The 25616-nt window shown below is 32.1% G+C and overlaps 1 protein-coding gene across 1 annotated transcript; it reads right to left on the bottom strand.

Annotated features, from left to right (window-relative positions):
• Positions 1 to 3884: 3884 nt before the first annotated feature.
• On the bottom strand, positions 3885 to 8154 carry LOC120080367 (oxysterol-binding protein-related protein 4B-like). Its single transcript, XM_039035010.2, has 6 exons — positions 7992 to 8154; positions 7469 to 7714; positions 7294 to 7390; positions 6005 to 6299; positions 5041 to 5140; positions 3885 to 4298 (listed from the first exon to the last, which is right to left on the bottom strand). Exons 1-6 carry the CDS (start codon positions 8103 to 8105, stop codon positions 4041 to 4043), a joined length of 1110 nt encoding a protein of 369 aa, XP_038890938.2. The 5' UTR covers positions 8106 to 8154; the 3' UTR covers positions 3885 to 4040.
• Positions 8155 to 25616: the final 17462 nt, after the last annotated feature.

Raw genomic sequence — 25616 nt, 5'->3', positions numbered from 1 at the left:
ACATTGTTTGATGAATAAAATAAGTGTTATTTAATTCTGACATTTACTCATATCCAATAAACAAAGCTTCATGGTTATCTTATGTGAACTTAAGCATGTATAGTGATATACAAGTGGATCATGCCTTAAGTGATAACCTAATCCTGGTGACACTATGGATACGGCCCGCTTTGTAGAGGTTTGCAAGTGTTGTAAACTACTACAGATGGTAGATCCTGACCATTCATGTGGAGAAGTGCGAGCAGGGGTGTCCAATACGAAGAGTTTGTATAAGACATGGACCACGAGATGACTAGACTCTATATATAACGTCGTTAATACTAGAGACTTACATCTCACCTAAACGACCATAGGTAACACGACCTCAATCTTAAGTGTTTTGGAAACTTCTGCCTTTGAGGGCGGTTTTTTGATTAGTATGGGTGAGAGTGGCTAGATTACCAACTCAATATGCCTACCTTTTTAGGGACTTGTCTGATCTGGGAGCTGGAAACTCAATCCACAAGATGGAATTTACTTTTTTCCCGAAGCAGGGATAAGTAGAGAGATTGCACCCTTAAGGACTAATTTTGGGGCTTGAACATAGTGGCCACAACTTCTCTTTGGAAGAGAGGACTCAGTCATAGCAGGACTATGACTTATGTTCATTAGAGGGATTAGTGGTACTTAAGGAGTTAGATGTAACTATAGGGGCATAACGGTCATTGGCCCAATTGTACTTACGAGCGATCTATAAAGGGTTGTCGCACTTCTGATTGGTTAAGATGGACACATAATATATCTGTGGTAAGGAGAGTTCAGTTGTCGATCTCTAGTGGAGTGCCTCGCAGTTAACGGATGGTGGATCCCATGACTAAAGAGTTTAGTTAATTATTCACGTACCTTTGGAGCTTCAAGCTACAGGTCCATAAGGTCCCCTTGGTAGCTCAATGGATTTAGTTGAGGATCAGTTCTTGGTGTTGATTTGAAATGTTCAAATTGACAAGAGGTATTTTGATTATATTTAATATGATCGATATGATGTATGAGATACATCTAGTGGAGGATTAATGTAAATGAGATTTACATTAAGTACCATGGAATAGAAAAAGAACTATGGTTTATATGTTTCATGAGATGAAATATTAAAACTATAGGTTATAAATATAGCATGATAAGTTGGTTATCATTTATATTTATAATAATATTAATTATTGGATAATTAAATCTTTTTATCTAATAACCAATTGAGTGGGAGGTTATTGGTGGTTCATGGTAACCGTAAGACAAAAGAAAAATGGTTTTCCTAATTTTAGTTAGTTTTTGAAAAATTTGTTTTGAGATTTCTCTCTCAGAAAAACATCTCGCGGAGCTTGTCAAGTAAATATAGATTTACTAAGCGACAGCTTGATTTAGTAAACGATCGTATAGTATTTTGTAAACAACAGACATTGAGCTAAACGATCACTTCGCTTTTGCTAGACAATTGTATAGCTTTTGCTAAACGATTGGGCATCGACCTATATGGTAGGTTCAGTCATCTCCCACTTGCCCAATCGTGTACATGATTGTTGAATCCTCCTTCGTCTGCCTCATTCCAAGTCCACACAGAGCCCACCCTCTGGATTCTCACACCAAGAATACCAAGGTAACCTTCTTGGTGGTGTCTTACTCAACTCGACACCGTCAAAGATTTGTGGAGGCCGTTCGTGTTATTGTTGGAGTGTTCGTGATCGAGGCGATCGTGGAGTTCCAGTGCACGGTGTCGTGCTGTGTTGCGGTCGTGTAGATCGAGCATTCGAGGTTGTTGTGTTCAAGCGTTCGTGAGCAAGGAGCGTCGAGACGAGTCGACAAATGTTTGTAGCATTCTCCTTGTTTCTTGTTGTATCATGCTGTAATTTCTATATTGATTGCATAACTGTATGTTGTGTTGATGACTGTAATTGTAATGTTCATACATGATTGTAATTTGGAATTATCTATTTTTCGCTGCTCATGGAAATCCTTGTGTACGATTTCCTTCACATCAAACACATCAAACTGAACATGAATGGTTGGTATAGATGTATTTTCGATCCAAGTGATGATTTGATTGTTTTTGTTGTCTCAGTCCTCTAATTGTACAATAAATCTAGCATCTTTCTCAGTGGATATCTTGACTGGCTGAGAAGTATCACAAGTGATGATTCGCCATAATTTACGCTCGATTAGGAAATCTTCATTCGATGGGCCCAAGTAATGTAATTTATCCCATCAAGAATAGTACTAATGGGACTAAATACATGATCCTTTTCCATGTGGCTTAGCGGCTTGAAAGGAGAAGAAAACTAGGGACAACAAGGGAGGCTTGACGGCTTAGTAGGTTGGTGGCTTGGCTGAAGGGATCAAGGGTCGAGTTCTAGGGAGTCGGGGATCGAGTTCAATTGGCTTGGCTAAAGAGATTAAGGATCGAGTTCTAGGAAATTAGGGATTGAGTTCGATCGAGGATCGAGTTCTAGACCAGGAGTTGGGGATCGAGTTTGATTGAGGATCGAGTTCTAGATCGGGGATCGGGGGTCAAGTTCTGGACCGAGAATCGAGAATCGAGTTCGATCGAGGATTGAGTTTTGGACCGGATCGAGTTCTAGACCGAGAATCAGGGATCGAGTTCGATCGAGTTTTGGACTAGGGATCAAGGATCGAGTTCGATCGAGTTTTTGACCAAGGATCAGGGGGTCGAGTTCTACACAGTGGGGGTTGAGGATCGAGTATTTCACAGAGGCTACAGGATCGAGGATCAAGTTTTTCATAGTAGGGATTAAGGATCGAGTTTTCACAGTGACTTTGGATAGAGGATCTTAGTGGTTCTTCTTCACGTCGGAGAGGGGTTCTGGGTGGTCGGTCGATGACCGGACGACAGTGATGACAAAGAACAAGAGGAAGAAACCAGCTAGCAAGGCTCAGATACCATGTGAAAGATGTATTTATCAAGTGTGTATTTACAAGGAACTGTACAGGGGTATAAATACTGTATTAACACCCTAAGAATAGAGCCTAACTAAATTAACTAAAGCCTAAAGACACTCTAAAGGAGACTTAGTATTCACATGGCTTAGTATTCTCATGACTTAGTATACATTCATATCAAGTGGTTTGTTATTCCCTTTCTAGATCTTTTCACTTCTGTTACCCGAGAAATTATTCAATATGAGTGTAGGGCAAGAGTTTTTCATTCTAGGGTTTTCTATATATGGCTGGTCTTTTTTCATCCTAAAATATATAATAAAAGCATAGGATTTCTCTTACAATCATTTCTCTCTTCTCTTCTTTTCTCTTTAAATAATGGTAGCTTATAAACTTTTAGCCAAATGATTAAGAATACCATCATCAAATTTAGGATGTGAAAATTAATGACTATGCAAATAAAAATAACTAGAAACTTTAGGAGAGAGAACCAAGGAAATTGACTTCACAAATTGAACTACAGTATTAATACCTCAAGAATTAATTTAATGTTCATGCATAACCATGAATTTAAGAATTTAAACGTAACGACAACTAACTTTCCCAACCCAGTTGAATCTCATGCAAAATTATATGTAAACACAAAAATTCTGTCTAGATTTTAATAACATTAGACTTATAAAAGTCTCTTAATACCTCTAAAGGAGCCTTTTTTATGTTCGTACAAATTTCTTAGTCGCCAACGGATCTGTATATCAATTATGCTATGTTTGTTTTGGCCTAATTATTTTCATGTTAAGACGAGACCTTTAGTTATGCAATTTATATTTCTAGTCTAAATCATGTTTTATCAAACTATAATCTAAACCAATAAAACAAGTAAACTATGGCCAAAAGATTACAAGCATTGGGAGCAAAACAAAGGTTAGGAACCCAAGTCCAAAGATGATAGCTAGCTTCATACTATTTAAAGAGAATAAACAAACAAAGGTTTTCAACATTTTACAATTGGGATTTACTACATTGTCAACCATAGCATTTCTTAAACTTTTATTTTTTTTCCACCATGTGGAAGTTATAGGATAGATAGATATGAACTTTATAGTAAAGCAAAGATATTAATCAATTGGGACAACAATGGGGGCTGGTGGGACAGTGGGTTGAATAGGAGAGCAATCCCAACCATTTTCTTTGGAGTAAGAGAGCTTGAAATGCTTAGGAACCCAAGTCTCTTTTCTTGACTCCCTCTCTTTTGCAAGCTCCCTTTGCCTTTCTTCCACTGCCATCTTTGCTTTCTTTGCTTTTTTCCAATCTTTGCTCAATATCCCTTGGCTCACTTCCCCCCACACCTTGGCTGATTCTGTTGCTTTAACACCCTGATAATGCATGATCATGTATTAAATTTTTTATTTGGGCCTTTTTTTTAGACAATTGATTAATATCTTAACTTCATAATCATGATTCATATGAAATAAATAGGTAAAGGATTTGATACTTTCAATTTCATCATCTTAAATGTAGAGAAAAAATAAACTACAAGTTTAGTCCCTAAACTTTGAGATTTTTGTCTATTTAGTACCTTGATAAATTTAACCGCACACTTACTAGATGATCTCTAAACTTGCAATTTCGTATCTAACATATCACTAAACGTTTAATTTTGTATTTAATAGGTCTGTAAAATTTTAGAGGTTATTTTAAAATTTTTTGATCTATTAGATATAATAATTAAATTGAATTTTACAATTTTATGTCTAGTAGTTCTATGGATTTCAAAATTATCAAAGTTCAAGGTCTAAATTTGTAATTTTGAAAGTTTGGAGACTAAATAGAAACAAACCTCATAATTCAAAGACAAAATTTGCAATTTAACCTAAAAAGAATAGGATGAAATGACGAAAGTAAATCCCAAAATTGTTAAGTATGGGAGATCGAACTATCGACTTGTGAGATGGTGTCTTATCCACTAAACTATATTTGAATTAGAAAACAGATATATACCTAGTATTTTATATATTAATGTGAAAAAGAAATGGCCACTAATAATTCATAAAGAAAATGAAACTAATTCAAGAAAGAAAAATTATGGAAGTTATGAAGTGAAAGAAATTTGTTCACCTTAGGGTCAAGAACAACAGGAGTTTTTAAGTTGGAAATCACTTCAATTGCATTGTATATAACTTTGGCACTCCCACTGTGGTACTTCAGTGTAACAGTTCTGCATTTTGAAGGAGAAAATAAAAGGTTAAAACAACGACTAAACAACACATTGATTGAACTAACAAGTGACGAAGAAATAAGTTGATTATCGAATTGAAAAAAAAATAAATAAATAATTAGAATACTATTTAAGCTCGGTCCAAATTTAGTCTATATACTTTTCATAAATCCTAGTCATTTGAAGTACATTTTGGTAAATGTATCCACTTATATTCCTCCACTATATTCCACTTGGATAACTAAATATCGTGTGAGACTTATAATTTTATCAACAGAACCTCTAAATTTTCATAAACAAATCAATTTGGATTCTCACAATAAAGTTTCTTTTGAAAATTGTCTCAACATCAATTCTAATTGTTCATTTTCTTGTTCTTCCATTTAAAGAAGTCTACACACATGTAAGAATTGATACATTTACAATTTTCAAGAACGATCTTAATAAATGATCTAAACTAGTTCGCTTATGATAATTTAGGAGTTTAATTGAAACAACAATAAGTCTCATACAATATTTTTTGGACGAAATCTAAAAAAGGGCAAAAGTTTATGAGTAAAAATTGATACTTTCGCAAAAAAAAATCGAAATTGGTGAAATGATACTAATAATAATAATTTTCATATAAGAAAAGATATGAATGTGTTTTCAAAGATTACGAAGACAACTTAAGACTAATAGAGACTATATATATGGGAAAGCTAACCTACTACTTTTTAAGATGTATTAAACATACGGGAACTAAATTTTAATCACTTAAACGTACGTATATAGATTAGAAAAATCAGGTTCTAAAATATAGCGGGAATCAAAATGATATTTTAACCGAAAGAAAGATTAGATAATTGGTAGTTGAAAGATTACCTATCCCATTGGCCATCAATATCACATAGGGTTTTGATAGAGAAAGATTGAGCAAAAATCTTGCCATTGATGGATCTGCTATTTGATTTGCGACCTAAAAAGCTAAGGCCTTTATAAGAGATTTCAGCAGTGAGGGCAGTCTCTTGGCATTGGATCTTCACTTTCCCACTCCATTCAAAGGCCTTTGTTGGAATGAATTTGAATACCAAACTTGGGCAATTCATTACATAAGTTTCCCCATGATTCAAAAGCTTTAGTTGCCTCTTTCCATGCATTTCTGTTTCCACACTTGTACCTATATTTATAAATGTAATGCTTTTCGTTACTTGGTAACGTGTTCGTTTTCTGCTTCTTGTTTTTTAGTTGTTTATACAAATAGTTGTATTTTGTTGTCTTAGATTTTAAATTAAGAAGGCAAAAAATTTACATGAAAGTAAGTTTGCTTGTATATTTAGTTTAATTTGGATATTTATTATGCATTCTAGAAGTGAGAAGTGAGGAAATGATATTTTTTTAATTAGGTTTTGAAAAATAATTGAAACATAACAAGAAACAAGAAATGTCAAATGTAATTTTGTTATTGTTTTCAAAATTCTACGCAAAATCTTAGAAACATTTTTTAAAAAATGGGGAACAGAAATCATGAATACTTACCGACTCTAGAAAAGATAGAAGAGTAATATAAACTAGAAATAGAAACCTTATAAAAGGATAATATCAACTACAAAAACTAAGACTAAATAAACTTGCCTAAATCATATAAATTTTGTATAAAATTATTTGTATACTTTTATTTTTAAGAAAATAATAAAATATAACATTTAAAAAAAAAAAAAAAAAAAAGAAAGAAAGAAAAAGAAAAGAAAAGAAAAGAAAGTTAAAGAAAAATCATGTGAGTCGGGCCAAGAAGCTACCTTGAGCCCTAAGGTCTCAACATTGCCCCACTAATAATATCAATGAGTGGGTATCATAAATATGTCAAACTCAGCATAGTTCAACATTAGTTGACTTGTATTTCTGCTCTAAAAGTTGGAGGTTCAAATCTCCATATACTCACTTTTTTAACTCAAAAAATGGGAAAAAAAGAAGTAATACCATAAAATATAATTATTCAATATCGTATTTTTAAGGTATGTTACTAATCAATATCTAAGTCATCAATTGGAGATAATAATAATAGTATATATAGTTATATTGTGATTATTGATAAATAATTGTTTCAAATAAAATAACGATTATTTGATTTATAGCGACATATTTAAAGAAACGGAGGTTGAATGTATCCGTACCACGATATTTAGGAGAAAAGTGATGACACCATATCATTTCTATGTTATGTTTCTCATCAGTGGCATGAAGTGCAGCTACTGGTGGATGATGTGAAACCTGCATCACGAAACTAGATGATTTTTGTAGTACAGAGACTAAATAGATAGAAAACGGAAACGAGAGAAAGGTACGTACTTGTTCGAGTAGGACATTAAGGGTGCCCCTAGAAACATGATGGGTCTCCCCAAGAATAGGGTTATAAGGGAAAGCCCCAAAAATGAGAGGACGAGTAGTGGAAATGCTCCAACCAACAACAGCAGCTAATCTCTCCAAAGCACTTCCCCCGGCATTGCACTTTCCTAACATATCCTCACCCGAACAATACACCGATTCTCCAAAACATTGGAGATGTGATTTTGGAATGTTGAAGTTTGGTGGAGCCTACATTTTAGGTTAACACATGTCTAATTTTATGATCAAACTTTTAATTTCGTCGAATTACATCTTATACCTTTGGCAAATATATGTTGCAATTTTTATCCTTTTACTACACTTTTTTAATTGAATAGAACATTAATGAAAACGTATGGAGTTAGTAAAGTTTCAAGTAAAAACGACAGCATTACTTTGTGAATGTTAATTATCCCCAATAAATTTGAAGAATGAATTTATAGAAATAGAAAGATATATATGATATGAAATTATAAAAAAAAAATACCTTGTATTTGAGTGTAATGAGATCCAATCCTGGCCGTAGATCTTTGATGATAGTCATAGCCTGTCGAAGGAGATTTGAGGCTCTGTCCGCATCTGATTCCTCCTCTAAAGACATTGGCTTTGCAATTACAATTGGATTGCACCTTGTTCCAATGCTCCCTTCCGGATCCTACAATTTCTCACCCCCTTAGAATATTATAGGTTAAAAAATATTTATTTTTTTATCTCAACTTTCGTAAAATTAACAATTCAATCTCTACGTTTTAAATTCTAGGTTTTGATATAACTTTAGTCCTTAAACTTTTAGTTTCATTTTGATCCTTACACGTTTAACTTTAATTCATTTTAGTCTTGAACTTTTAAAAAGTGACTATTTTGATATCTTAAAAGTGAAGTAAAAATGAAATGAATGGATCAAAATTGTTACTATTTGAAAGTATAAGACCAAAATAAACATTTTGCAAATACACTAAGATGAACCAAAGTTGAAAGTATAGAGATCAAAATGAATCAAAATGAAAAGTAAAGGGACTAAAGTAGTATTTGAACCTAATTTCTAATAATTCTAGCCTTTCAATTTTAATAATGAAACAATTCGATCCCTAAACTTTTTACCTTTGTAATTTGTTAATCTTTAATATATTAAATTTGTTTTAGTGTAAATCAATACATCAAAATTAAGCGTTAATTTCTACTGGACAATGAGTTAGCCTTTATAGTTTATCAGTACACTTGGTTCTTAACTAGTTTTGACAAAAATAATTGTGACGTGAAAATTTAAATCTAACTATAACAGTAATAGAGAATAGTGAAATTTAATTAATTATAATTTTTTAGTTTCTTTAAATTAATTAATGGACATTAACACTAAACATAAAAAGTGAGTATTTAGTGAAAAAATCAAAGTTAAAATTACAAATCTTAAAATATATGGATCAAATTGAAACAAAACTCAAATCTCAAGCGCAAAATTGTAACAGTTTTAAATAGGAACTAAAACGAACCAAATTAAAAAAAAAAAAAAAAAAGTATAACATTTTGAAACCTACGAACAAAATGAGAGCTAAACTCAAAACCTAGAGACAAAAAGGTTATTTTTCTTATTAGTTTATCAATCTACAGTAGATAAGAAATTCTATTAAATTTCAACAATATTTTTCATTATAGGCATTAAATTGTTACATATTAAGATTCAAGAACTTAATTGTTATAAATTTAAAAGTATATTAACCAAATCATTAAAAAATAAAATTAAGTGATTAAATTATCCCTTTGACGAAAGTTTAGAGACCACTAGTATGTTATATAACCAATATTATAAAATGGAGTACCCAATTAATTTGAAAGGAAAAAAACTCTATATACTTTAATCTTTTCCTTTTTAATTGAGTTTAGAGCATTCAAAAAGTTTCAATTTAGTCCTTTCTTTCATGTTTGGACGTTATAAATGCTTAGGGAGGGAGTTAGAAACATTTTGAAGTATTATGTAATGTAAGTTTATTATCAGCTTGACCAATTTTAATTTTATTACCAAGTATTAATTAATCTTTCAACTTTTATTTTTCCTATGTTTTAGTCCTTTTACTCAAAAATAATAAAAATAAAATAAAAAAGTATTTAGTTTCTTTAGTCTTTTTTTAACAAAAAAAAAAAAAACAATTAGTTTCATAAATTGTTTATCAAAAATCAAATATTTACGTATCTTTCCTTCATTGACAAGACGTATTTGATGCATTCTTTCTCTCTCTCTTGGTTATCTAGAAGATGGGAGACAATCTCATGATCAAACAAGAAAATTCTCTTAAAATACAACATGAGAGATTATTCAATATAACTGACACAATGTAATCTAGCAATTTTATACCGTTAGATTCATGAGAAATAACAATTAAAAAAAAAATTAAACGAACAACTATATTTAGCATTTGATTGAGTTTCAATATGGAGAATAGAATTAAACCAGCAAACAATCACAAACTATAGAGAGAGAGAGCTAGAGGGGATCACCATTTTTTGAAGATAAAGGTTGCAATGAATCAGTTGGAAGAAAAATGAATGAAATGAAAAGAATTTAAAGGCCAAAGGTTAAGAATTCATAGAGAGAATTTTGCAGTCAATGGTCAAAATGCATTGAAGAGTCCCACTAGATGTCTCTTGTCATCATCTCTTCAATATTAATTCTTGGTTACATCCAAATTAAACTAAAGAGAATGTAGACACACATTAAGATATGAATGCAATATATGATCTAAACAAAGCTTGTCTTTTTTGTTTCATCCCTTTCTTTCTTCTCTCTCTTATTTCATCTCTCACCTAACACCCACCTAGAGATTTATATACTATGATTTTTTTATACTACTCATATGATCTAGGTTTGTTCAATTCCAACATGATTCCATAGATAAAATATACCAATTATCCTTTTAAAGATCGATGATTTGATCTCTATAGTTTGTAAAGTAAAAAAAAATGATTTTTTATTTTGGAGATACATTGAAACCCTAATAAGATGAGGATGAGCTACATTCTTGTATAAGTATAGTGCATACTATGATGGTATGGTGGGATGTGAGGATGATATAAAGCCAAAAGTTCCATTTAATGACCCAAATTTTTAGTTGGTCAAATATTTATTTTATTTTGTCATCGTTGCTTGATGTAGATAAAACATTATTAAAAGATATAAAGCTCGTATACATCGAATCACTAGAACAAATATTTGACTTTTGGTAGCCATTATAAACTATCATCCTATAGACACGATAACACATCAATAAATGTCACGATCTATCCAAATGTCATCTTAAATTATAATGATGATTGTAAACATTGTGATATTACAAGAAATTACACTTTCGACTTAGTGGCTGAATGCAAAAATTATTGTATTGTGATTTGTTGGCGCTCGAATCTTGCATGCGTTTGTTGTTGTTGCGGGTCCCCATGGACTTCATGATCTCCAGCCTACTGTCGAGACTCTCTTTTGGATATTACTTACTCTCCCTTTAGATTCGTCGAATAGGGCTATTTAATAATATCCTTCCTCTGATAGTCATCTGCGATTACGTGTAAATCTAGCGATGCCAAAGTAGTTTTATGGCGCTCGAGGTTGCAAGGGGTCAGATTGAGCGTACCTTGATTATTTTTCAATTGGTACATATTTATCGGCTCACCTAGTCGGCTCGGAATCCAAGGTTCCGACTGTTCCCTTTTAGGACGTGTGTTTTGTTATATTGCCTCCCACTTTCCCTTGAATTTGGACTCGCCCATAGACTTTGGGCCTTACTCAGGGCAACCATCAACATGACCGATGGTCACTATTATTTCTCAATTAGCTAAGTGTGATGATGATATGAGAGTTTGAGATTGACTGGTATACCAGTATGAGTTTACTCAAAGCTTGTCACAGGTGCTCCTTTTTCTTGAAATGGGGGGTTCATAAATCTCAATCTCCTCGAAGAGTTTGAGGCTTAAAAATCGATCCAAATTCAATTCAGATTCAATTCAATCTCATCTGAAAGTCAAAGCTGAGTTGGATCGGGTCATCTATCTAAACTCAGTCCAAACTTTGATTTAATGAGCCAAGCCTAAGACTTAGTTCATGGACAACTATTGAACGTTGAACTAGCTCGACCCAAATCCAAATAATATTTTAGGCCTACTTGCAGGTGCTTTGAGTCTAGGTTGAATTTAAGTCTACACTTTTTATAGTCGAATAGACCTTATGATGAAGATGATACAAAATATACGTACTCTACATTTATTCTACTAAAACAAATTATCTTATACACTAAGTCTACTTAATGCAATATAATGAAATTTAGATAGGGATGATTTGAAGTCTCTAATCTATTGTCTGATTAAGAATCAAATAAATATATTTAATTTGACTTAAGAGTTAAGATATAAGGGCAATTGCACAATCAGCTAAATATGTTAGCAAAATGAGGCTCGTGTGATCACTTTATTTGTTTTGTAAAAATCACAAAATAAGCTCAAAATGGTAAAGGTAAAAAATATCCTTCAATTCTCCGTACAACAAAAAGGAAAATCTATGCACACTTTTGGTAGTAACTTTAAATATTAGTTAGTACAATAATACTATATTAAGTACTATATTAAGTAATACACCATCTAGACAAAAAATAAAAACAAAAACAAAAAGAGTAAAATAGTGTAGCAATTAACCATGTGTTACAAAAACTAAAATAAGTGATAATTAAATTTAGTGATTGAATGTTCATTGTCAGATATATTGCTAATACACTTGGAATGTTGATTAATGATGGATATACATGTTAATACACTTATGTTTTACTTAATGTATTTATTGCATGATGTGTAATAGATTGATATCTTTTATCTCATATTCTACTAATATATGTATTAGCAGAATATGTTTTTATTAACCTTCGATAAAAAGTACATATTTTTCAAAGGTTTTTTAAGATCCTTTGATAAAGAATGGTATCTATTCCAAAGGTTTATAATGTCCTTTGATAAACGTATATCATTCTCAAAAGTGTTTAAATAACCTTCGACAAAAAGTAAATATTTATCAAAGGTTTTTTTTTCCACACCTCCCATAAATATATATGTTTTTCAAAGGTTTTTATTAACTTTCGATAAAAAGTACATATTTTTCAAATATTTTTATTTACTTTCGATAAAAAGTACATATTTTTCAAAGGTTTTTTGAAAACCCTCTAATAAATGTATATCTTCTTCAAAGGGTTTTTTATAACCTCCGATAAAAGATGGTCAAAATAGGTCAATTTTCTTGTAGTGACACTTGGATAATATGTTTATAAAATGAAATATATGGTTTATTTCAAATAGTAAAATACTAATTGAACTTTGATTGTTGTTAGATATATTGCTGATACACACTTGGAATGGTATTTGCTATAAGATATACTATTAATACACTCATGTCTTACTTCAAGTATTTATTGATTGGCGTTGTCACTACATATTTGTAACGTGGAGCGACCGAACTCATTCCCAAGAGGAGGAGAAATGGAGTCACCACCAGTCTTAGTTTATAGGGTGTTACATGGCACCCAAGACTGACTAAAATAGTTTGCAAACAAAGATAAAAGGTTAGCTTGGGGGTTTTTGTATGGAGAATGTATTAGCACTCCACAACACACGTTTAAAAACAAAGTTTATTTTTCTCGTGTTAATTTAAAGAAAATGGCCTCGAAGAGAAAGATGATTTTTATGTTGATTTTTAAATGTTTCATATGTTATTGGTCACTATTAAAATAAATAATGAACAATGATTATGAGTGGCCAAAGACCATTAAAAATTTTATTTGAATTTAATTTTACCTTTAAAAGTACATTCATCACTTCAAAAATATTAGGGAATCAACCTCTAAAAACCCTAATTTCCATTGTAGAAAAGTTTTATGTTTGGGAAAAATCTTTTGTGTAAACCTTTTTTTTAAAATTTTTAAGGAAAATATTACTTTTGAAATCAGATTTTATTTGATTTATTCTAAAGAAAACATGAAAGGAAAATTTTATTATTGTTATTATTATTTTGTAAGACAAAGAAATCTTATGAAATCAATTTTATGAATGAATTTTATGTTTAAGTTGTTTTATTGAAATAAATATTAAGAGACTAATATTAGAGAAATTCAAAGTTTATTTTTAAAGAAAAATGTCTTTTATGAAAAGATTTTTTTAAAGTGCATATTTTTTAATAAATAAATTTTTATTATTAAAGAAATAAAAGAATATGTACGTAAATGGATAAAAATTTATTTTTCAAAAATATTATTTACAAGAGAAAATATATTGAAATCAAACCTTGGTCACCCAAGAATTTGAATTTATATCTCAAGAATCTTAAATAACAGCCTTCCGAGAGTTTGAGTTCCATCATCGAAGAAAAAAACTTTTTTTCAAAATAAATTTTAATATTAATAAAAAAAAAAAAGAATGATTATTATCAATAAAGTGATAAAACAAAGTTGCATAAACCCTTCACAAAAATGCATTCGCAAATATTATTTAGCAAATTTATTATACAAGTATTTAATATATGAAATGACTATAATACCTATCACTAATGCGAAACTAAATAAATATGTCTTACAAAAGAATAAGGATTTGGATAATGAACAACATCGATTAATGAATGTAAACAAACATCAACATAGATTAAAAACAAACATATTTTATGATAGTAATAGGAGGCTTATCGCATAAACTCTTAGAGTAAAACTATGTTGTCATTAAAATATGGAGAGGAGAAAAAAGTATGGAGAAGAAAAAATATATGAGAGTTATAAAAACCAAGATAAAAAGTTGGTAGAGATTTTTGTTAAAAATAATAATAATAATAAATAGAGAGAACTTATGGAAATTGTGAAATTTTTGGAGGAAAAAATGGGAGAGAAATGAGAGAAAACAAAAGGAAAAGTTTAAAAGAAAGATAAGCAAAATTTTTCTAGGTTCTTTTTTAGTGTGGTGTTGTGCTGCTCAAATGATTCATAGTCACCCAATTTATAGAAAATTCAAGGTCTTTTCAAATTAGGAAAACACAATGACCAATCCTGAAAGACCATTCTTAATCAATCAAATTAAATTAAAATAAAATAATAAAATTGATAAAAGATTGTGTGATTTATTTAAAAAATTATGAAGAGTGGTGCCCCTGGGAGATTGTAGGGTGCCTTGGACGCACTCTCCCTAAGGGAGGTAATCGTAGTGCCTTGGGCGCACTCTCCGTAAGGAAGGTATTCACCTTGATATTAATCTATGAATACCTTATCCTTAGGGAGAGTGCACCCAAGGCACCATGAGACCAAGCATGAATCTTACTCTGTGAGCTTTTAGGGAGAGCGTGGGTGGAAAAACGATATATCATATACATATTTTTCCTTCCACTAAGTGTTCTACTTTTTGGTTTATTAACTTAGTAAAATCCGGCTAATCACTTTTCAGCTAACTTCTTTGTTAATTTGCTCAATATAACGCTTATATTGAATATTTAATAATATGCGATCTCATTCATTAAACTCTTTAACAAAATTGATCACTTATTGCATGCTTATAAAATATTTGTCCAATTCACCTTGCAAGTTGGTTCCCAAGTAGAGGTATTCTGTTTCCGTCAACTTAAAAACCTCAATCTAGCAAGAATCTTCCTTAGACAAAGGTCCCTTATGGACAATTATTTTATAAACTTAATCTTTTAATGGAGTTCATTTTAATCATATTAAAACGAAATAAAAGATTATCCTATTTCTAGTCTCATTAGAAACCCGTTTAAAATAAGTCTAAGTGTGAATTAATTTTAAACCATTTAAAGTTAATTATGACCTATGTTTGCATGCAACTCTTGATTATCAATTTTAATTCTAATTCATTGAAACTTATAACCTTTATAATACAATGAATTTGGCGAAAACCTTTTCGTTTGCATTAGGACAACTTTGATTAAATATAACATTTATATTAATGTAAGGAATGTCATGTTCAATGCAAAGTTCATTTTTCATCTAATTATAACACTTATAATTATCATTCATGAAAAACAAACATGCATATTCATCATACATTATACCATTTATGATGCATGAATATGCTTACTTAAAATATGCATTCAAATAATATAACAATTATATTATAATGCATGAGCATACTTATATTAATCATGCATCTATAAATATAACATATATATTTAGACATAATGCATGAACATGTTTATCTTGAGGTGGGATTTTAAATCTATATGGCATACAATATGCAACATATAAATCATATAATTTAAACATACATCTCATGAACATTCAATTATATAAAAGATATTAAAGTCCGGTATTTGACACCCTAATAAAATAACTAAATTAATATAATCAAATTATACTAGTTTAATTACAAACAAATAGAATCTAAAACATTAGATTTTCGAAAATTTTAAGAGAAAACGGACAATAATTTTTAAAAAAAAATGCTTCTGTTCAGCGATAATGGAGGAAGCATCAAAATAAAAAATAACAATCCAACCGTTCAAAATAAGACAATGAGTTTCCTAAACATATTGACCGAATTTCAGCTCGATCCAACAGTTAGAACTCTCGAAATATACAAATTAGTGAATTTGTCCCTAAAAAACCGAACTGCACTGTTTCTCTCCCATTTTTTCTTGTTTCACCTTTGTTTTTCCGGGTTCTTTTCACAACAACTTTTTGCCACAAACGACATAGACTTACAGACTCGATTTACGATAAAATGCTAAAAAACAATAGGCTCTTACATGATCATATCAAGTAAAGCAAGTATATGTGTAAAATACCGAAAACATTTATTAAGCTAAACCTCATACATTTTCAAGCAAAATACAGAAAAATAATCCACCTCATTAACTGAATTTTGTTTCAAAAAATCAAAAATCAAAAAATGCAAGAAAACATTGTCTCTGATACCAATTGAAGGGATCGAACCTCAAACGGATGCGTGTAAACGCCTTGCATTTAGAAATCTGATTTTTAAAGAAACAAAAACAATAAAATAAAACATGTAATTTTAGGATAAACATTAAAGAAAACATAAGCATGCTTGAAAAAGGAAGAATTGGAGAAATCACAACTTGTTCCTCTAGTTTTCTTCTTCCACCATTGTTAATAATCTCGAACTTCTCCAACGTAGAAGGTCACCACCAATGAGGTTACCTTACTATTCTCTAGGATTCAAGGAACTTGGAAGTATAGTCTCCCAGAATTTTGTGGAGGAAAAGGATAGATAATTTTAGAGAGAAGTTAGAGAGAAAGTGGACCCTAGGTTTTTTTTGTGTGTTATCAAAACCTTACTTAAAATGGCTATAAGGATGTATTTATATGAAGAAAGGTTAACCCTTTTTCAAGAATTTCCTTTTATGCCCTTAGTACTAATTAACCCTTATTTAATTAATTGATACATTAATTAAATAAACATATATTAAATCCTATTTAATATACATTTAATTAATCATCATAAATATCATATATTTATGCTAACCTCCAATCTCTATTATTTCTTAATCAATTAATCAACTTTTAATTAATTAAGTAAGTAACTATATTAAATCATATTTAATATTGAAGGAATTTGTGAAGATTGGAAAACGTGGAGATCAGTCCCAATACATAAACAAAATTTCACAAAAGAAAATATGCATACAAAAAATAATTTACAGCATGCAATAAAAATAAAAAGAAGAGGAAAAATTAGGTTTAGGAAATCCTTACCTTTGAAGAACGATTTCTTCTTCATGAACCTTCTTTTCTGAAATTGATCACATTCTACAACGAACTCGAAACCCTAACGGCCACCACCAATTAGAGCCTTCTATATTCTTTGGGATGAGAATCACAGGAGTTTGTGGGCTCTGTGATTTTTGCAGAGGGAAAGAGATTGAGAATTTTGAGAGGGAGAATTTTTGTGGGAATTTTTCAGAGAATACCTACAGATCTCTATTCTGTAATCTCTTCTATGAAGAAGAAGAAGCAAAATCGTTTCCCACTCCAACTGCCCCACTAACTCGTTCTCTTAGAGAGAATTTAGGGGAGGGAAGCAATTTTCCTCCCTTTAATTTAAAATAAGATTAAATTAAATATATATATACACACACAATAACTAACTTATTATATATATATATATATAACTATTATGTTATATCATATATAACACATAAACTTAATTTTATACTATATCAAATACAATATACCCTATAGTTTTAATTCTCTCATAAATGCATAATATTTATAGTATAAATCTCATTTATACTAAATTTAATTATATGAATCCAATTCACATAATTAATATTCAAATCATATTCAACATTTTTTTCTATCAAATAAACTTTATATTATAATGTATCGTACACATTATACTAATTATATCATATATAATTATGTAAAATTAATTATATCACATATAATTGATTCCCTCAATTAATTTGAACAATTCAAATGAATCCAAAATTGATTCTCATTTAATCCATGTTGAGCTACATAGGGGACCTCATGGACCTATAGCTTGAAGCTCCAATGGTACTTGAATAATTAATTAAACTCATTTAAGTAAATTATTCAACATCCATTAACTGTTGGGCACTCCATTAAAGACCGACAACTGTACACTTCGCACTATAGATATATTTCTATTTCCATTGGATATAACCAGTCAACAATGTGATGACCCTTCACAAATTGCTCGTAAGTACAGTTGGGTGAAAATTACCGTTTTTCCTCTGTAGTTACATCTAACTCCTAAAGTATCACTGATCCCTCTAATGAACAATAAGTCATAATCCAACTATGACCAAACCCCTCTTAGGTCAAGAGAGGGTGTGGCGCCACATTGTTCAAGCCCTGGAATCAGCCCTTAAGGGAGCAATTTATCTACTTACTCCGACGTCGAGGAATGAGTGAATTCCTTCTTGTGTAGCTATGTTCCCAACTCCCCAATCAGACGAATCCCATAGTAGGCTTATTAAGTCAGCGATCTTGCCACTCTCACCCATAAAAATCAAATGACTACCTTTATAGGTAAGAGTTCACAACTCACTTAGAAATCAGGTCATGTCACATATGGTCATTTTGGTAAAATGTAAGTCTCAATTATGAACATTGTTATATAATAAGACTAGTCCTTTCATAGTCCGATCTTTTACAAACTCCTTTGTATAGAATACCCCCGCTCACATGTCTCCATATGAATGATCAAGATCAAATCCTTTGTAGCACTTTATAACAATTATAATATCTACAAAGTGGGTCGTACTTGTAGTGTCAACAGGATAAGATATCCAGTCTTATCCATCTACTATAGACCATATAGGTTATCACATAAACATGATCCACCTGTATGTCTCTACATAGATGTTTAAGCTATAGATAATAACCTTGGATATTAGTTTATTTGTTTGTGGTTTTATTGCTACTAAATGTCAAATAAAACATCTCATATTTTATTAACTAAATAAAATATTTGTACAATATAATTACAAGCTACAGAACCCTATGAGATTTAGAGCATCAATCCCAACAAATATGTAGTTAATTAATATATAAATATCACATACTTATATGTATATATCTCTTTATGAATTTAATTCATATGTATCTAATATTTGAATCTTATTCAAAATATATCTCTCTTACATAATTTGAATTATAGACCTATAATTAACCATTATATATTAATCTCATTAATATAAAATTCTCTCATTTGATTTGAACAATTCAAGTCACTCCTCGTTAATATCCTTTCGTGAGCTACCAAGAGAAACTGGACCTATAGATTGGAAGCTCCAATGATATGAGATTAATTCATTAAACTCCTTTAATCCAATTAATCAATATTCATTAATATCGATCACTTCACTAAAGATCGATAGCTGCACTCTTCGTACTATAGATATATTTCTATGCCTATGGATATAACCAATCAATAAAGCGATGACCCTTCACAAATGCTCATAACTATAGTTAGGTCAAATATCGTTTTACCCCTACAGTTACATCTAACTTCTTAAGTACCACTAATTCTTTTAGTAAACAAATAGTTTATAATTCAAATATAAACTAACACCTCTCAGGCCAGTGAGAGGTTGAGGCCTCATTATTCAAGATCCAGAACCAACTACTGAGGAAGTAGTTTACCTACTTTCTCAAGGAATAGGAAGAAATGAATTTCATCTTGTGTAGTTGTGTTCCCAACTCCCTAATCAGACAAATCTCCAAAATTGTAGGCTTGTTAAGTCGGCTATCATGGCCATTCTCACCCATACAGATCAAAGGACTGTCGTCATAAACAGGAGTTCACAACTCACTCAGAATTAAGGTCAAGTCTCTTATGATCATCCTAGTGAAATATTAGTTTCTTCAAGTAATGGTTTTATAAAGAGAAACAATTATTTCGTGGTCCGATCTCTGTATAAACTCCTTTATACAGGATACCCACACTCACATGTCTCTACATGAATAATATGGTTCATATTGTTTGTAACACTTACATCTTATGTAACAATTACAAACTGGGTCATATCCACAATGTTACCAAGATAATGCACCCAATCTTCATCCATTTATTACAGACCTTTTAGATTATTACTTGAACGTGAATCACATGTATGTCAACCATATACTATTCAATTGACATTATTTAATCTTGGATCTTAGTTTATTGGATTGAATTAATGTTGTCTAAATGTCAAATAAAATACCTCTAATTTTATTAGATAAATAATTTGTGGTAACAAAAACTAAAAACCACAAGATACAATAGATTTAGGACATCAATTCCAACACAAAAAATGTCAAAGTTCAGGGGTAAATAATCGACCAAATGTATAAGTGGCAAAATATTTCAGTAAGTGAAGTCTAAGTGCAAGCATACACTATTGAAGAAGTAATGACTTTGGAGTATTCCAAGTTTCGAACCGACGGAACTAGCTTCTAATTTAAAGTGCTTGAGACTGTAAACATTTGTATTGTGAATGGCAAGAATTTTATATTAAAAATAATAAATAGTGATAATCGAACAAGGACTAACAATGCCTCAATCTTTCGAGTTCTATGTCATAAATGATGCGGTCGTATTACACCAAGACAGTGAAATATGCATGAATAGAATAATACTACTCCTATTCGGTCTTGTGTCTCCTTTAGGAGATCTAAGCAATTAATGTTTAATGTTTCCATGGTTAATTAAATCTTAGATTAGTTAAGTTCAGATTCTTTATCCTAAGATGTCCCTTATTTCTAAGGCGACTAACCCACCTATTTCTAGGCTTCTAATCCTGTATCCTTTTGTGACATCCGCTTATACCCTAACCTTCTCAATATTAGAACTTCGCTAAATTCTTAAATTAAGCTGCCAATTTAATTTATCAATACTATCTTTAAATTCAACAAAGAGAATGCATAAATCAAGTTGGTATGAGGTGCAACATTACTCAAGCAATAAGACCCTAGGACATCCGCATTGTCGAACCCCTAGAGATTAGCTCATGACTTTTGATGAAATAATAAATTTTATGAAATCAAGAACCATAACTACAAATGTAGTCTGATTGGTAGAAAGAGGAAAAGAAAAGAAATACATGAATTGAATAGATGAAAATGCTGGAGAATTATAACTCAAAAGAACTTGGAATAAATCCTCAAGTTCTAAGTCTTTCCTGAAGATGATTCCTCCTTTTTCAAGGAGAAATCGTGAAACACTCTGAATTTTTTTATTATTAATTTAATTTCGATAATTTTTTTTTATTAATTGAGGGTATTTTTGAAATTTTGGACTTTAAGTGTAATTGCAGGAATTTAATTATTGACGTTGGAAATTATTTATGTTGGAAATGAATGACATGAGTTAATTCTTTTTTAAAGGAAGGGAGTTTAAAGAATTTATGTCGATTAAGAAAATAATATATTTTATTTTCTTCCTTTTCTTTTCTATTTCTTTTTCTTTTTCTCCCTCCCTTCCCCTCTTCTTCCTCACGTAGACCCCCCATTTTACCCTTGCTGTTCACGTGCCCTAGCAGCTGCCTCAACTCCCACCGCCAGCCACGAACCCCACCGCACTCCATCTCTCGCATCTCTCTCTCTCGGCAACCCTCGTCCCTTCGCTCGCGTTGGATCTCACCAACCAGTCAAGTCGCACCGTCTCCCGATCGACGTCTCAGACCCAGCCGAGCGTCCATCCGAAGTAGCGTGCCACTCGTCCTTGTGCATCATCGCGTCTCCCCAAGGTGGTCCATGTCGAATATGAGGATTCGACCACACCGTTAGTAGCCGCCCGACGCCGCAAGCACCGCTTCAAGCTGCAGTGCCACTTTAGCCCCGCATCCACCACCCCAGCCGTTTCGCTACCAATTTTCGTCGCCCTACCGCGTCGGGTTCATCTTGTTCTTCGTCAGATCATTGGGGTAAGGTTGTGTCGGTTCATTTCATTCTCTTGGCCATTAATACTGTGTTTCAGTGTTATGACTCGCCTTTGCTGGATTTTGTTTCAAGCTTAAGTCATCAAGGAGTTTGGAAGTCAAAGGAGGCACCGTCGTGGAAGGTGGAAGTGATTTTCATTCTTTGAGTAAGTTCTTGATAGTATGGATTTGAACCTGAAGTCTTACAATTGTGGCTTCAATTAAAATTGGAGAGTTGTTTTGTTGTTAGGGCCGCTACTCTGGATTGTCGTTATTGTTTGGTGGTCTAATTTTTATCTATGGAGTATCGACTCAAGGTAAATAATCTTACTACTGGAACTGCCCATGGGCCAGTTACTGGATGTATGCTAGCATGATGGATGAATGTTATGGTAGAATGATAGCATGATGAACTGATAGTTTAGTATATGTTATGGTAGAATGACAGCATGATGAACTAATAGTTTAGTATAACCGTTGTACGCTTTTGCTTGAGGATATGAAAGATGTATTTGTGCACATGGATACTTGAATGCTAGCATGAGATGATATTTAATTCCATGAGGTTGTATGTGATCTGTAAATATTGAGGTGTGTGTGTTTGTTGTAGAGTCATGGTGTTGAAACATATATGTATGTCATAGAGTTATTGTGATAATTATGGTGTCGAGCCTATGATAGTAATTTTACTGATTAGTTAGAATGCCCACTAGGTTTGTGGTTCTTTCGGGATTCACCAGTTATTGTGTCTCCTTCGGGATTCACCAGTTTATGTTTCCTACAGGATTCACCAGTTTATGTTTCCTTCGGTATTCACCAGTTTGTGTTTCCTTCGGGATTCACCAGTTATTGTGTTTCCTTCAGGATTCACCAATTTGTGTTTCCTTCAGAATTCACCAGTGATTGTGTTTTCTTCGGGATTCACCAGATTGTGTTTCCTTTGGGATTCACCAGATATTGTGTCTCCTTCGGGATTCACCAGTTTGTGTTTCCTTCGGGATTCACCAGTTATTGTGTTTCCTTCGGGATTTACCAGAGGTAGTGGGCATATTTAGCTACATTAGGATAGAAATTAGTTTCCTTTTCATGTATGTATATGTTTCATGAGGACTAGAACAGTTTATATGTTCCACTAGAGGTAGGCGTCTAGAGGACATAGATGTCTAACCTGATCCCAGTAGTGGGGCTACTTACTGAGTATTTATACTCATTCTTTCTCATGTTATTATTTCAGGTAAAGGTAGAGATACACCAGCGATGGACAAGCAAAATTCGTGATCGAGCCACTAGGACTAGTTTTATGCTTCCGCTCATGAGATTTAGATTTCTTTTCATATTTTTTTTTCTTCTTAACTTTCAGTTTTGATATTTGAAACTTACTATTAAGAATCGTTTTCAGACTTATTTATTATCATTTATTATTTATGGGTACCCTATTGTTGTTTTCAATATTTGAATTTAATGAAAGTCTTTTGAACTTATCTTATTTATTTAGCATTTATTTCACCATAAAATATTGTCATTTTAAGTTCCATGCGTGCATGTATTTAGTAACGGCCTAACTTGAGTTCTAGAGGGTCGGGTCGTTACAAATCATTCCTCAACGCACACTTTCGTGGGAAGAGATATCCTAGGGCCGCTATGCCTCATAGGAACTTTTATTCTTGAGACTGCTTACTTGAAATGCTGAGAAAAGACTCAAGGAGTTGCTATAAAGTGATAGAAACTGTAGAAGATGGTGATGAAATTGACAATGAGGAGTTGTGTTTGAAATGGCGGGCTTCCATCCCTTTTATAGGCACTAAAGTAGTTTGTATAGGCCGGAATTTTCTCTCTGAACAATTCCCAAGTGAAATCGAAGCTACACAACTGAATAAAACATGAAAATTGCAACTTTCTTTGACTGGTTTGAATTTTGAAATTTTAGGGCTCACTGATGGGGGAGTATCACTGCACTGCTGCGGCCGCATCAAATAGAAAAACAGCCTAAAACCTGCCAAAATTCACCAGATCAATGCCAAGCTCATGCACAAATCCATTTTTGAAAGTAAAATATCACAAATAGATGTTAAAAAAACATGCATTTCATGATATGAATCACACCCCCAACTTAAGCCTTTTTTGTCCTCAAGAAAATAACATGAATAACTCCCATTTAACATGCATGCTAAGTTTGATAAATGCAAAGACAACAACTTTCAGAAGGGGTCTCAAATCAAATACTTTGCATATCTACAAACTCCTTAGGAATCCTCACAAGAATTTTATTTGCCCAGCGATTCAACATTTCCACTAACCTCCCAAACATGTCAAACTAGCATAGCTACCGATCATTGATCCTAGGGAGGTCCAAAACACGCTATAAACTTACCTAACACCAAACTAACATGGATCACAAAAAGTTTTTTCCCTTCTTCCCCAAACTTAAACTTTTGTTAGGCCTTTAAGGCTTTCATTTTACAAATCTTACTTTCCTTTTCCTTTTTTCTTTTTTTTTTCTTTTTTTTTTCTTTTTTTTTTCTTTTTTTGTTCTTTTTCTTTGTTCTCTTACTTAGGAACACTCCTCAGTGTCACTCTCACCTTCATTCCAGCTTTCTCCCACGAGTTATTTGTGAGCATCTGACTACAAGCAAGAGGCACACTTGAGGTAAACATCACTTTCCAAGCTAATCATTTCACGTAAAGAAAGCACAAGTATATCATGCTTCAATTTTAGCTACTTTTTGTGACCAATTCAAAAAGAATGAGGGTCATCTTAGCTTCTTCTTTTTTTTTCCTTTTATTTTTTACTAGCCTAGCACAAACACATATTCTCCCATTCCCCTTCCCCCTTCCCCTCCAAACTTAAAATAAATGATATATTCATTGCTTGAGAAAGAGAAACGAAAAAATAGGGAAAAAAAACAAGAGAATAGTGTTTTAGCTTGGTTGCAAAATGTATGGCTAGGGCCTCTTAGTACATAAAACTAGTAGGCATGCAAAAGACTAGTCTAGAAAGGCTTTACACAAATAGATAAACATGAAACTTTTGATTTTGCATCCTTTTGGGGTTGAAAGCAAGGTACACAAAAGGAGATATTCCCTATGTATCATCATAAAGAATTACTCTGCACAAGAAACAAAACAACAAGCATCCATCAATTACACAAATTAAGCCAAACAAAAATAAACTCTAGCAAAACCAAAACAGCTAATCTAACAACTAACCTAACTGCACATAAAAGAAACTAAAATAAATTCTAAGAGGAAGAGAACAAGAAAAGGAATATGATACTCCACCAATGAGATGGAACATCATCAACAGCTTCTGAATCTTGTTCACTGTCAATCAGGTTGTGAAGGATATGATCTAGGAAGGGAAGGACAACAAGGTAGTAAGACAAGTTTGGCAAAGGAATGTCCTGAAAGTTGAATCCCTTTATTTTGCATACTTTCAAAAGGCACGAGATTGCCTCATAAATTGCTCCAATTGATCTCCCCAATAGCCCACCACAGCAACAGAATAGACTGATAAAGCATTGGCACTATACGATTGCTAGGAAGGTGTTGCTAGCGCATAACCTATTGTAGTGGCAGCAGTAGAAACAGGAGTAAAAACTAAAGGGGCATTCCTTCGACTGGTTGGAGGATGGAATCAAAGATGGAGTCTTCTATATTAAAAGAGTTTGAAAGTCTATATCCAAAGGATCATCATAAGAATGAGGT

The sequence above is a fragment of the Benincasa hispida genome, chromosome 6 (assembly GCF_027475165.1).
Source record: "Benincasa hispida cultivar pf3 chromosome 6, pf3_genome.v1.1, whole genome shotgun sequence".
In the NCBI taxonomy this organism is placed as follows: Eukaryota; Viridiplantae; Streptophyta; class Magnoliopsida; order Cucurbitales; family Cucurbitaceae; genus Benincasa; species Benincasa hispida.
The sequence above is the reverse complement of the archived record's forward strand: the minus strand, read 5'-3'. Positions and strand labels throughout refer to the sequence as shown.

Bases quoted from the DNA above. Each gene is read 5' to 3' on its own strand.
- LOC120080367 (XM_039035010.2), bottom strand. From the start codon at position 8,105: ATGTCTTTAGAGGAGGAATCAGATGCGGACAGAGCCTCAAATCTCCTT. The intron at 6,300-7,293 runs GTACGGATACAT...TTATAAATATAG, and splicing joins CTTTTCTCCTAAATATCGTG to GTACAAGTGTGGAAACAGAA. The intron at 5,141-6,004 runs GTAATCTTTCAA...TTCAAAATGCAG, and splicing joins ATTGATGGCCAATGGGATAG to AACTGTTACACTGAAGTACC.